We start from the raw sequence: 13,967 nt of genomic DNA, 5'->3' as shown, positions 1-13,967 counted from the left end.
ACCTTGTGGTTTTCCAAATCCTTGTGTGTAAATCTTTGTAGATATATCGTGTACAAACAACCACTTTGTATATAATTGTGCTTTGGCAACGTACTGTATGCTTTGGTAGTTTGTTGGTTCAATAAAAAAAGATTGTCCTATAAAAATAAATAAATCTTGTCCTATCTTGGAGAAGCTGCCAGGGAGGGAACTGGGGACCTTCTGCTCTTCCCAGAGTGGCTCCATCCCCTGCTGAGGGGAATCCTTGGCAGTGCTCACACATCTAGTCTCCCTTTCCTATGCAACCAGGGCAGACCCTGCTTAGCTAAGGGGACCAGTCCTGCTTGCGACCACCAGACCAGCTCTCCTCTGCTAACCCCAGTTTCATGGGGTGACCCCTGGTTCTAGTGTTGGGAGAGAGGGAGAAGAATTTCTCGCTGTCCACTCTCTCCACTCCAGGCATGGTTTTATACACCTCTGCCATGTCTCCCTGTAAGTCGCCTCCTCTCCAAACTCAGCAGCCCCAGATGCTGTCGCCTGGCCTCAGAATCAGAAGGTCAAGTGAGCTGCTGCAAGAGGACCTCACTTCTTGGCCAAGGGGCGGGGGGCGGGCTCTGCACCCCCTCCTTGCCACTCTGCCTCCCCGCACTGGCCACAAGTTCCTCTTGGAGAGGAAGCCCTGATCTCACCACTCCAGCTTTTAGGTGTTTGTGGGATAAATGAGAGGCTGAAGTGGGCAGAAAAGACCTTTGCCGGACTGAGAGCTCCCAGCTCGTCCCTCTCTCACCCTGGGACAGACGAAGTTACGGCCGCTTCCTCTGGGCATTCGGGGCCAAGCACTCCCCAGCCAGTCCACAGTGAGCTCTGGGGTGCTGGGACTGCCCTGCTCCCTTCTCCGTCCTTTGGCCCCCGGTCTCCTCCACGGTCAGACTCTGGGCTGTCAGCTCTGTAGGGAAAGGACCCTCTCTTTGGCTTATGGGGTGAAGCAGCAGCAGCTGCTCCTAAGAGCCAGGGGCCACCACATGGGAGGCAGCTGCCTCTGGTTCCCTAACTGTGCCTGTTTCTCCGACTCTGAGTTAAGGAGACCTACGCTGTCTGCAGGCCGACCATTCCTCAGGGATAGCTGCTTTCTGTCCAGCATGGTTCTCATTAATGCAGGGGTCAGGCGGGGGGGGGGGGAGAGAAACAGGCACAATGGGGTGAGCCATGACTACTATAAAGCGCTGTGTACAGTACTGATCCTATTCCGAATGATTACTGAATTGGTATACTCAAAGCAGGGTTATACAAATGAATCCGACGGTCATTAACACACACACTAAAAACTAACAGACACCTTGTCAGAGGGCTTAGCCTCATCAAGGGAAGAAGACAAAGGGGACTTCATGGGGGGCAGTCTTGTACTGTTTTGGAGCCACCGCTGACAAGGCCCTGCCCTGAGCAGATGGCAACCCAGCCACCACAAGGGGCATGGCCGCCTCAGCCGATGTGGAACTCCACAGGGGGCCGGAGGGTTGCTTCCTTGGCCAGCACCGAGCGTGGAGCTGGCCTTCCCCGGGGGCAGCACCCTCCTCTCCAGAGTTCACCCCCAGCTCCAGCCAGAGCCTACCTGCCGCTTGGCTGCTGTGGCAGATGCCTCGGGGGGGGCAGGGCGCTGGGCCTGTTCCCTCTGGCGGGGCGGAGGCTTGGCCTTGGCGGTCTTCTTCCGTCGCTTCTGGGGAAGGCAGAACAGCAGAAGGCCTGTGGTGAGGCTGCCAGCAACGCAGAGGACTGCAGGACCCCTCTGTGTCCGTGTCCCCCCCCCAGTGCAGGAAGCATCCCTGAGGCGAGGAGGGCTGCAGGGGCCTGTGTGCCAGCCTGCAGCTGACGGCTCCTTCCCTGCGAGGAGGACCCTTCTCTTCTGGCTGCCATTGTCTGCCTGCGTCCAGGGAGACGGGACTCCCGTCCATCACGTGCTGGACAATGGAGGCTTTGAGGGCTCCCTGCCTGCCTTGCTGGCCCCGGCAGCCCCCCCCTCACAGCCGCCCCCCCCCCCCCGCGGTCATTGGCTCTAGGTGAGCAGACTGAAGGAGTCGGGGCCGGCCCAGGCCCTCTTCTTCTTCTGCGCCTGAACTTGCAGAGCAGCACCCAGTCCTCTCTTTTCTCCTCTGAAGATCAACTCGCCCTCCTCCCTCCTCCCAGCTCTCCCACTTTCATTCGCCACCCGTCCTACCTCGGAGAGGCTCTGGGACTTCGCTCCTCCTCCTAGTTGCTGGCCTGGGAAAGAGAGAGAGGAATTCAGCGGCTGAGAGGTCTGTGGAGGGCACATGCCCCTCACCCCCTACCCCTCACCCCCCCCCCCAGGAAGGCTGCCCTGGGCCACCCCAGCTGCTGTCCTTGCGTGGACCTGGAAGGCACCTCACAGAGGGGTCCGTGTGCACCAGGCGTGTGCCTCCAGGCAGAATCGCTTGGGAGTGCTGGCATTGTTTCTGTGCAATGCCCCCTCACGGTAGGCACTGCACAGATGCTCATTGGAAGAACAGTGCTTCTTCTTCTTCTTCTTCTTCTTCTTCTTCTGACCATCGTTATTTGCATGAATGCTCCTCCTGCAGGTAGCCCTGCTGCACACACACCTCTGCCTGCCCCTTTCCTCCCTTGCATGCATTTCAAACCCAATGGGAGAAGGAGGCCCAAGGCAGGAGCTGCAGTCAAAGGTCTCCTCAGACAAAGCCACCCACAGCCTGCAGAGAGAGCAGCCAGAAGAAGGGGCCTCCCTGGGTCTTGCCTTCCCAAAACGCTCATCCAGAAACTCAGGGCCTGTGTCAGCAGCTGCCACCGGCCAGGCATCAAGAGAATGGCTCTTGATAAGAAGCCATGCAAGGCACCATTTCACTGCTCAGCAGATGCCCTGCATAAGAATATGAGCTCTGCTGGATCAGGCCCTAGGAAGTCTCTCTAGTCCCATTTTCCCACCGTGGCTCACCAGATGCCTCTGAGAAGCCCACAGGCAAGAGCTGAGAGGGGCATGCCTGCTCTCCTGCCGTCCCTCCCCTGAAACTGGTATTCAGAGGCACCTTGCTTCTGACTCTGAGCCTGGGGGTGGCCTATAACCATCCAGACTAGTAGTAGCCACTGATAGGAGGCACCTGTCCAAGGCTGATTCCAGTTGCAGGGGAAAGTAGGCTAAACAATGTCTTGGTTGATGTGAAAAGGGGGAGAAATCTTAGCTCTAAAAGACATATCTGGACTTAAGACCACCACCTTGTCCTTGTGGAATCTCACGAGTGATGAATCAAATGCTGATGCCAAAAGGGCTCACCGACTCCCCTGGGAATTATTCGCACTTGGCTTCATGATGAGTAAATGCTGAGTGAAGCCCCTTCGAATTACACTCGCGGCATTGAGGGATGCAGCCCCTCCCCTCTGCTCTCGGGTGTTGTTTTGATGCAAGTTCACATCACATGCCTCCGGGTTTTCCTTCTAGCCAACGGGGGGGGGGGGATTTCTAAAGCCTATAACTGCATTCCTAAAAGAGTGTGTCCCTCTTATCATGGTAGTGATTCTACAGTCAGTGCCTCTCCCTATTTGCTTTCAGAGAAACTCCCTTAAAACCAGCCTTTTAAAAACCCCGGAAATACATTGAGATAAGCTAGAATTTGGAAGACAAAGCTCAATTTGTGTGTGGAGTGCTTCCAAGGATCTTGAAGGGACTTCGGGGTAAGTTTGGCTTCCAGAGGAGATTTGGGGTAACAGCCCTGTCTGTAATGCTGGAACCCAAACAAAGCTTTTTAAGAAAGAGGTGGTAGCCATGATGGACTCAGAGAAGCCCAAGAGGCCACTCCACAATGGAATTGGCTCTCTTGCTGTGGGGAACAGATGAACAGCACCTCTCACCAATTTCGTCACTCAAGGATGAGAGAACTGCCACCTGTTAGGGTCTACAGCAGGAGGACGACAATATGTTGAAAGAGCTGGTGAGTGGACTTTCCGAGAAGCAAGCGAAGACCAAGAGACTTCAAAGACAACGTCTATACTAAGATCTGATGTACGGAGGCTCTTCCAGGGCTAAATTTGCTATTGACTGCAGGGGCACTGGGCCTCTTTCACTGCAGCCTCTGGAACCTCCTGGTGGATTGTTTCCTTGCTTTCGAAGAGCCAGCATGGTGTAGCAGTTGGAGTGCTGGACTAGGACTGGGAAGGACCGGAGTCCAAATCCCAGCTCAGCCATGACATTCACTGGGTGACTCTGGGCCAGTCACGTCTCTCTCTCAGCCTGACCTACCTCACAGATCTGTTGTGAGGAGAAACATAACCATGATGTACTGGGCTCCTTGGAGGCAGAGCAAGATATAAATGTAGGAAGATCTCCAACAGCGACTGGACGTGTGGAGTCAGGCCTGGATCCCAGACGCTCTCTTATGTTCAAGATATGTACATGGTTCTGCTGTCCTGATTCTGGGAAAGGAGATCAGGGACCTTTGGAAGGCTTTTGCATCGCCACCAGGACAGCCAAAAGGGTGATGGAAACCAGCACTGCCTCGGCCACCAAGGAGGAAGGAGAATTCAATTCATTTCCCAAGACATTATGCTGTTTAACATGCGTGGAATAAACAGAGTGGAAGCAAGAAGAAAAGCATCCCCATCCATGGAATGAATGCACCCCCCAGAGAACAAATGGCCTCTCTTTGCCCTTGAAGAGAAATTTTTCCATTTCTTGTTGATCTTGGTACCATAAGCGATGGGTCCAAGCAGCCCCAATATAGCCTTCTGCTGACTCCTGCATGCTACAATGCATTCATCCGACAGCATCGGAAGGCAGGGGCATAACTACCATTAGGCAAGCGGAGGCGGATGCCTGGGGGCCCCCACGCCTCAAGGGGCCCCCCAGAGGCAAGTCATATGACTATATGTTGTGAAGTGTGTGTGTGTATCAGTGAGGGGCCCATTTTAAAATTTTGTCTCTGGGCCCACTCCAGCCTTGTTACGCCCCTGTCGGAAGGACTTCTGCTCCTCCCACTTTTTTGCACTATAGCTTTGCACTTTTTATATATAGTTATATAGTCTCGCTGTATGGATCACTTAGGCTTTTATGTAATTATGCCCCTTTTTTGCCTCTTATCCTTTTTAATGCCTTTTATACCTTTATGTCTTGTGTGCCTTTTTTTTTTTTTTGCAATTTTATACCCTTTTATGCATTTAAATAGGAGGCTCCCAGGTGAGTGAGCTCTTGTCCTCAGCTCCTGAAAAGACCAACAACCTGAGACGTGAGATTAATAATTTGCTTGTTTTAATATTGTAAACCACTTTGGGTGCCTTTGGTAGAATACAAGAGGGGGTGACCATTGCCTCCTCCCATGCAGTATGAGATGATGCCTTTCAGCATCTTCCTATATCGCTGCTGCCTGATAAACTGGCATTTCTGGGTCGTTTACAACATAATAAAACAAATTAAAATGAAAACCTTGCTGCCAGGTTGCATGCAGCCATTGGCACAGTCCTTCCTCTTATCGAGGGCAGGCAAGATGTTGTTGCCAGAAAACATGGCCAGCAATTCCAGATGATTCACGTGGCGGTGACTCTCTTTCTAGTCTGATCACACTCCACTGCCACTGCATCCCCCAAATGCAGCTCCACCAGCACCCACTACTACTACTACTACTACTTATCTACACCGCTCTTCAACCAAAGTTCTCAAAGCGGTTTACATAGGGGGGGGAATAATACATAAATAAAATGGTCACATAGTGAGGCATAATCTAACAATTTGTTATGGGTCAGCTAACAAATAAAGTTTTATTATTACTATTAATTGATTGATTATTAATAATGATTATTATTGTCACTAAATATCCAGTGCAGTCGGAGCTATTACTTCCCGCTCCAAGAGCGGCTTGGCTTCCTGTGCAGGAGCAGGGATAGGGGGGTCGGTGTCCTGCCAACGCAGAGAGGAAGCAACGTGAGCTTTGCTGCATACCCATGTTGCACAAAGGCAAGGAGCCCGGGGGTCTGACACCACATCTTGCCAGGGTTTTTTTTTGGGGGGGGGTTAATGGAAAAATAATGTGGCTCCCATACTGCCAGGGCCCATCCAGACATTGCATCCCTGAGGCCTAGTTCTGGTGAAATTTGCAATGGACTGAATGAGGCTGCCGTTGGTGAGTGTCGTCAGATCTCAGCAACCAACCATTCAAGTGAATGGTCAAGTCTGGGATGTGGCTCAGCCCATGAAGCCTAAACCACATCCAAACATCTTCCTCAAGGTGTTCAGAAGATGGCAACTTAGAAGGCAGAAGCTCTGTGATGGCAGTGCTGGCATTGATGGCAAAGTTGCTGGCCCGGGAGCAGTCTCTATCACTGCAGAAGGCAAAGCTGAAGTTGCCCATCTTGGAGGCAGTGCCAGAGTTGCACTACGATTGATACCAACACCAACAAATCACGAGAGATGGGAAAATGTGCTTCCTCTTTGATTTTTAATAGCATGGCCACGAGGCAGATTGCTAGGTGTTGAGCCCCCTTCTCTCCCCCTGCACTTGCGGACTTGCACCCTTGCAGCCCAAACACATCCGCTGCTGACATGGAAGCCGGAGCAGGCTCTGCTCTCCCAGTCTAAGTGGCAATGGATCTGCTCTGGGCGGTCTCAGCAGCACTGGCCAGACGTAGAGGGTGGTGGCTGTAGCAAGAGGCACAGGAGAAACCAGGCAGGCAGCTGGTACTATGGGCAAGGGGGAGCAGAGTCAGCCCACCCAAGGTCCCGGCAGGAAGCAACAGGTACAGAGGGCAAGGCAGGCCGGCCGGCCCAGCTGGAAACCAGTCAGGGCTGGGAACCAGAGGACAGATCGACAGCCGCAGGCCCAGGGAGGGCTCCACATGAGCTGACAGAGCAGACTGCAGGCTCCAGGCTTGGGCTGCTCCACTTCGGCCCTCCTGCAGACAGATGTTGGCCTACAATTCCCACAATACCTGGCTACTGGCCACTGTGGCTGGGGATTGTGGGAGTTGTAGTTCAGAAGCAGCTGGGGGGGGGCTTGAGTAGAGCAGGCCGGCTCTACAGGGTGTAGCCCAGGCGTGAAGGGAGGTAGCTCCACCCCCAAGCTTGAAAGAGGCCTCACCGGCTGCCTTGTGTCTGGCCCTGGCCAAAGGGGCAAGATGCCTCGGTTTCCCTTGTGGATGCCGAGTCAGAAGGCAGCGCCGTCTCTCCTGGCCTTACAGGGGAGGGCTGGGGCTCGGGGTCCTGCATCCTGCACCCCGGTTCCCTCCTCATCCATGGTCTCCTCCAGCGGGGTAATGGATGGGTCATGACAATCTCGCTTGGTGACGTCCAGGAAGGCGAGAGGCAGGGGTTAGGGTCTTGCTTTCATCCATGCCATCCTGCCATCCGTGGAAACATCAGTGGGGTTCCCTACCAAGCCAGGTGTCGGGGAGGGACACAGAGCACTGAGTCGAAAAGAGGAACCTGCCACCAAAATTCTCAACTTTTACGAGTCTGTTTAGAAAACCCCAAACCTGTCTTACAGGAATTTGCTCTGTGGTCTTTCCCCAGGTACAAGAACGTAGAGGGGACCTTTACTGACACGAACAGCATCTTTTAATTGGTTTTGTTAAAAGCCCCAAAGAACAACATTAAACACTTTTATCTAAGCACTCCCTAAAAATAGAAAAGCCACAGCAATTGTTCTCACCTGTTCCCCCCCTGCCCCCTGCTGCGGAGGAGCAGTGAAGGGGGTTTCCCGAAGGGTTGGTGCTGCTGCAAGTGTCACTGCCATGACAGCAGGGAGTTCTCAAATGTGGGTCCCGAGAGATGGCAGTTGGACTACAGCTCCCATCATCCCCAGTGCCTTTGGCCATTGGGGCTGGGGATGATGGGCATTGTAGTCCAGCATCATCTGGGGACCCAAGTTTGAGACCCCCTGCATGAGTGTGCACACTGAGAGCAGCACAGTGGAAATCTGGGGTGTGCCCCCCCCCTGAGCTGGAAAACCAGCCTCCTCCCTGTTGGGGGACTGGAGCCAGCCAAACAAGCAGCGCTGGGGAGCTGCAGAGCAGGTTAGCTCCATCCTCAAGGTGCTCACACCCACCCCAGGACCCGCGAGCCCCTCTGCCTGACCCCTCTAGGGAGGTGCCCCCTTGCTTGGGCAATATCCCGCTCTTCCCCTTGTCTTTCTTTTCTGAAGGGGTGCACACACAGAGGCAAGCAAGCACACACACCCCCCACAGCCCCCCCAGGGGCACTTTCTTCTGTCCATTCAGTACAGGGGAGACAGCGGTCAGCCTGAGACAGGGAGCAGGCAAAGGCTCTCCTTTGGACCCCTGCCTCTTCTTCCTCTCTGGGGGGAGTCCAGCCTGCTTGACTCAGCACCCAGCTCAGTCAGGCCAAGGTTGGCAGCAGGGACGCCGGCAGCAAGGGCAGCCCAGCCGTGCCCCTCAGCTCGCCCCCCCGCCGAGCTGGCTGGCTTCCTTCTCCCTGGGCATGGCCTTAGATCCCCCACCGCTGGATGGGTTGTGGGGTTTGGGAACGGTTCTCGTCTGTTCTATCCGCAGACTTGAAGACAAAGACACACGCCAAAGTGGTTTCCTTCGAGGAGTGATGGCTGACGACCTCCTCCTGTGATACCAGCCCAAAGGCTGTCACAGGTAACAGGACGGAGGGCCACGTGGCCCAGAGCCAGCCAGGCACCCCTCTCTGTCCCGTGGGCTCAGCAGCAAGCCTGCCTGCCTCAAGGGGGTGGCTGAGGACGGCGGCGGAAGGGAGAAGGCTGAAGCGCTGGGAAAGGCTGGACCTGGTGGTGGTGGTGGTGGTGGGGAGTCAAGGGAGCTGGCCACTCAGGCCCAGGCGGGCCAGCCTGCAGCAGACACGGCAAACTCCTGCTGCTGGGCCCAGAGAGGCCAGGCCAGGCCAGGCCAGGCCAGGCCGCCGGTTCCCAGCTCCCTTGGAGGGCCCAGAGAGCCCCTGCCCCCTTCCAACAGGCCTCCAAACCCCACCTCTGTGGAGCAGCAATGAGAAACCGCAAGAGCCCAAGGAAGGGCCTTCAGGCCATCCCGGCACCCCCACTCCCCAGCTGCCCCCTCCCACCTGGGCAATGAGGCTGTGCAGAGAGAAGCGGCAGGCTGCGCAGACCCCCGCCCCTGCCAGCGCCCAGCCACTTCCCAAGGGGCCAGAGGCCCGGCCCAGCCCAGCACCTACCTGCCCAGAGGCTGGGGGGTGGGCATCCCCTCAGGGAGCAGAGCAGGAAGAGGGCCCAGACCCCGAGGGAGCCCAGCACCAAGGCCGCGACCCAGGCGACTCGGAGCCAGGCCAGGTCACTCAGGGCCCACGGGCTCACGGAGGCCATGCTCAGCCCAGCTGTGCCACGCCACACCACGCCACGCCACGCCACGCCAGCCGAGCAAGGCAGGGCGGGCGGGCGGGCGGGAGGGAGGATGGGCGGTGTGCCGGCCCCGTTAACCCTCACCGGCCTGTCCGCTGGCCCAGATGGGTTCCAGATGTGCACAGCCCCGCCTCCGCCTCCTCTTCCCCACAGCCAGACCGCTCCCTATGAGTCAGCTCAACCGGCAGCCCAGGCCCTGAACCCTTAATGGGGACAGACAGTCTGGGCTGCCTGCCTAGGATGTGTGTGTGTGTGGGGGGGGGACACCAGAGAGCCCTCCACTTGGCCTTCCAGCTCCGCTCCCCACAACATGCCTGCTGCTTCCAAAGGCTTGAGTGGACGGATGGCCACTGAAGAAGACCTGTGCAATTCTGTGAGAAAGAGGGGGACTCAAGTGGGGGGGGAGTCCTCCTTAGCCCAGGGGACCCCCCCCTCCCCAGGAGAGGCCACTGGCATCCATTCCAGCACACACACCCTGATCCAGCGGTCTTCCTCCCTTTGCTGGGTCTGCTGCTGAGAAAGGGCGGCGCCCGGGGGGGGGGGGAGGGACGGCTGCTCATTCCCCCCTCCAGCCCGGGCTCTCAGCCTCGGTTGGCCGACTGCAGTGCCCGTCATCCCCTGCCGGTGAAGATGGGAGCTGGAGTCCAGCAGCACCATCCAGAGACCCAAGAGACCGAGAGGCCATTTGGGTCCCCAGAGCGGGCAGAGCGGACACAGCACCCACCACCCCTCCCTCCCTCCGTCTCCCCTGCCAAGTGAGCAGAAGCGCTTCTATCCAGATCTGCTCTATCCCCCCACACCCCACTCCCAGCACAGCATCAGCCCTCCAGCGGCTGGGGTCTACCCGGTGTTTCTTTTTTAGGGTGTGAGCCCTTTGCGGACAGGGAGCCACCTCTCTTTCTTTATTTACTTGTATCCCTGTAAACCACTTTGGGAACTTCTGTTGAAAAGCAGGTCCTACATCCAGAGCCGGTACACGAGGAGACCAGTGAAAGGGGAGGGCTGGGGGGGGGGCTGGTAGGGAGCACTGGAGAAGGTGGGAAACCTTGGCACACACTTGCCCCCCCCCGCTGGGGACAGGCACCCTCCCTGGCTTTTCCACAGCTGCTGTCCAACTCCAGCTCCCATTTATTGCATTGGGGGGGGGGAGAAGGAGCATTCAAGAACTGCGGGCCCCGCTGCCGCCTGCCTGCCCCTTTCTTGCTGCGCCTGCGGATTAAGGGCTCTGGCCCGGCCAGGCCACCCAGTGACCCCCTGCGGGACCCGCCCACAGCAAAGCCGGCGCCCCCCCTCCCCCATACTCGTGGCCGGTAAGGAGGCACACACAGCCCCCTCCCCCCGCGCAAGCAGGTGTCCTTTCACCCGATACCTGCCTGGCGGTGGCTTTCCAGGCGGACTGCAGCCCGGCCAGCCCGGGGCTCTGGTGAAGTCGCCCTCAGGGGCGAGCGGGCACCTTCAGGCGAGGAGGGACGCTCAACAGGCAGCGCCCCAATGCCGCCCCCCCCCAAGGCGAGAGCAAGCGGCCTGGCGGGGGGCGCTGTCTCCAGGCCCTGCCTCCAGGCCCTGCCTGCCCCCCGCCCGCCACCAACTCGCACGGCCCAGCGCCTCTCTTCGGACCGAGAGCCTGGCCGGCTCCCCGCAGCAGCAGCCGCCGCCGCCGGTTAGAGCTGCAGGGACCAGCGGTGCCCGCCCGCCCGCCCGCGAGGAGACAGAGGGAGGCGAGGCGAGGCGAGGGACGCCCACCGCCGACCCGGGCGTGGCGGGCGGCAGAGAGAGTCCTGCTGCTGCTGCTGCTGCCCCTTCCCGGGAGAGGTGGCGGAGAGCAGGCCGCCGCGCCCGCTGAGGATCGGGGGCAGGAAGAGGACCAGCCCAGCTACCGCGCGGCGGCCTGGGGAGGAGCCGCCGCGGGAGGTGGGCTGGGGCGGGCAGGCAAGCCCGGGGGGGCGGCGGGGGCTCAGGGGCGGGAAAGGCCGCGGCGACCACCTCCCTCCCCCTTGGAAGAGAGGAGTGTCCTGCGGCGCGCAAAGCGGCTTTCTGGGCTTGGGCCAGCTGCGCCCCCCGCCCCGCGGGCTTCCTAAAGCGGAAATGGGGGCGGGCGGTCCCCCGTCAGCGGCAGGAGAACTGGCCGCCTCCGGGACGGGAGGAGCCCGGGGGGGGGGGGGCTGCGCGTGCGTCGCCGGTCAACGCCAGGAAAAGGAGTCACGGCCAACAGCGCCAGGTCTCCGGCAGGCGCTGCCACCTGAGGGGAGGTTCCCGTGGCGGCTGGGCACTCCTTGCAGCAGGGCGAAGAGAGCCCGGCGGCCGGCCCTGCGCCACAACACTGGCCTCCCCCGCGCCGCCATCAGCCCCTGTTGGCTCCCAGACTGGTCTTCATGGGGGGCGGGGCGGGGGGGGCTCAGGCCACTCTTCTCGCTCTAGGCTGCCTGCAGAAGGACTTTCCCACACAAGCAACGCATAATCCACTCGCAGAATTCTCTGCCACAAGATGTAGTGACAGCCCACAACGGGGATGGCTTCAGTAACTTCACGGCTACTAGTCGGAGGGCTATAGGCCACCTCCCGCCTCACAGGCATGAGTACCAGTTGCAGGAGGAGGACAGCAGGAGGGAGGGCAGGCCCCTTTCAACTCCGGCCTGTGGCTTCTGGCGGGCCACTGTGCAAAACAGGATGCTGGACTCGAGGGGCCTCCGTGGGTGGCCTGGCCCAGCAGGGCTGCTCTCAGGTTCTTAACACGTGTACTGTAGAGGCTCTGGGCTCCGCAGAGGAAGGCCGGAGAGGAGAGCTGGTCTGGTGCTAGCCAGCAGGCCTTGTCCCCTGAGCTAAGCAGGGTCCACCCTGGTTGCCTATGGATGGGAGACTAGAAGTGTGAGCAGCCCTGGAAAGGATTCCCCTCAGCAGGGGCTGGAGCCGCCGCTCTGGGAAGAGCAGCAGAAGGTCCCCAGTTCCCTCCCTGGCAGCAGCATCTCCAAGATGGGGGGGCTGAGAGAGAGTCCTGCCTGCAACCTGGGAGAAGCCGCTGCCAGACAATACTGAGGTCTGACTCAGTAGGCGGCAGCTTCCTGTGTGGGGCATAAATGGAGGAAGAAAAGAGTGATAAGAACTCCGGACCAGCCCAAGGAGGCCCATCCAGCCCAGCCCCCTCCTTGACATGCTGGCCCACCACAGGGCTCCGAGAAGCCCACAGGCAAGAGGCGAGGACAGGCCCCCTCCCCTCCTGTCTCTGAGGCTGGCAATCCACCCAAAAGCCACATCTCACCCCCCCCCCCGGCAAAATAAAAAGGAGTATTGGGGGCGGGGGCGGTGCGTGGCTTTCCCAGATTGATGCCCTGCCAGGCTGAGGGGGAGCACAAGAGGCAGCTTGCTTGACCCCCCACCCCCCGGCACGGCCCAGAGCAACCCCCTAAAAGCCAAGCACTGAAATCACATCTCAGGGAGCAGCTGCTGGAGACCCATCAAGCCAAGCAAGGGCTACAGGCGGCCTCTTGTCAGCAGCCTCAACCAAGGTCGCATCAAAGAGGCAGGCGAGGGCGGACTTGTCACCACAGGCTCCATTCTGGGAGCCCCCCACATTTCCTGGGGGCCCATTAGCAGGATCTTCTGCCCAGCCACGCCCAAGTCCTGGCACCCGCTGGGGGAAAGGCTTCCTTCAGCCCCCTCCAGGGACGCTGCCGGAGGCCTCTGGACTGCGCCCCCCCCGGCCTTCTGGGGTGTGAGGGTCCCGCCCCCTCCCCCTGCACAGCCTCTGACTGGGTGCCCAAAGGGGCAAGGCCGGGGGGGGGCAGTGGGACGTGCAGCATCAACGCTGGCTCCATGGCTGCTGCCAGCACTGTTCCCCCCACCCCTCCTGGAAAAACGGCCTCAGAGAAACTCTCTCTTTCCACTCTGAACAGCAGCTCCCGGGACAGCCCAGGCCCCGCCCAAGGCAGCCGCAGGCCGTTGGCGCTGGTGGGGCTGCTGCAGCTTCCAGGGAGGAGGAACAAATGGCTCCTGCAGTGGGGGGGGGGCTCCTACGACTGAAAACAAGGGCTGCCTTTGAAAATGAAGAAACTCCCCCCCCCACGGAGGCAAGCATTCCAGATTCAGCTGAGGGAAGAAGTGGCCTCCCCCAGTTCTGATTCTGCTTCTCCAACAGCAGGGGGGGGGCACACACAATCAGGACTGCACAGACTCAGAAGGGAGGGTGCTGCTTTCGGTCCCAGCAGGGAGAAAGGAGGCCCACCCGTGTCCTTGGGCTGAGGCCCTCTGCCCCAAGCAGCCTACAAACTGGCCGAGGTCTTCCCTGGCCCTGGGCCACCAAGGAAGGCTCTGTCCCCAACCAGGGCCGCTTTCTCCCTGGGGGAGAAGGCACCACCCTTCCTCGCTGCTACTCCGGGAAGGGCTCCAAGTAGGGAGGGGGGCTCCAGCCCCCCCCACCCCTGGGCTGTTTGTTCCTTCCCTGGAACATCATCTTCTTCCCCTCCCTGCCCCCTTTCATGTTCCTGAGCAATCCTGGAAGAATGGGCCCCAGGGAGCCAGCCGCCACTTCCTGAACCAGCCAACCGCACAAAGGCACGGAAATGCCGCCCCCCCCCCCCGTGCAGAGCTGCCAGCCAGCCTCCTCCCCCCCCCCCCCACATCCCCTCCTGGCTGGCCAGCTCTAGCCTA

The 13,967-nt window shown here is 59.1% G+C and overlaps 1 protein-coding gene across 3 annotated transcripts in view; it reads right to left on the bottom strand.

Annotated features, from left to right (window-relative positions):
* PLEC (plectin) overlaps window positions 1-9,311 on the bottom strand; it is a 128,025-nt gene extending 118,714 nt beyond the window's left edge. For all 3 annotated transcript variants that reach the window (XM_053245047.1, XM_053245049.1, XM_053245050.1), the window contains exons 1-3: window positions 9,140-9,311; window positions 2,192-2,235; window positions 1,589-1,693 (exon numbers count right to left, since the gene is read on the bottom strand). In XM_053245047.1, coding sequence (XP_053101022.1) covers window positions 1,589-1,693; window positions 2,192-2,235; window positions 9,140-9,287 — 297 coding nt within the window. In that variant the 5' untranslated portion in view covers window positions 9,288-9,311. The remainder of the gene's footprint in view (window positions 1-1,588; window positions 1,694-2,191; window positions 2,236-9,139) is intronic.
* Between the last annotated feature and the right edge of the window lie 4,656 nt (window positions 9,312-13,967).

This window comes from Hemicordylus capensis, chromosome 4 (genome assembly GCF_027244095.1).
Source record: "Hemicordylus capensis ecotype Gifberg chromosome 4, rHemCap1.1.pri, whole genome shotgun sequence".
In the NCBI taxonomy this organism is placed as follows: Eukaryota; Metazoa; Chordata; class Lepidosauria; order Squamata; family Cordylidae; genus Hemicordylus; species Hemicordylus capensis.
The sequence above is the reverse complement of the archived record's forward strand: the minus strand, read 5'-3'. Positions and strand labels throughout refer to the sequence as shown.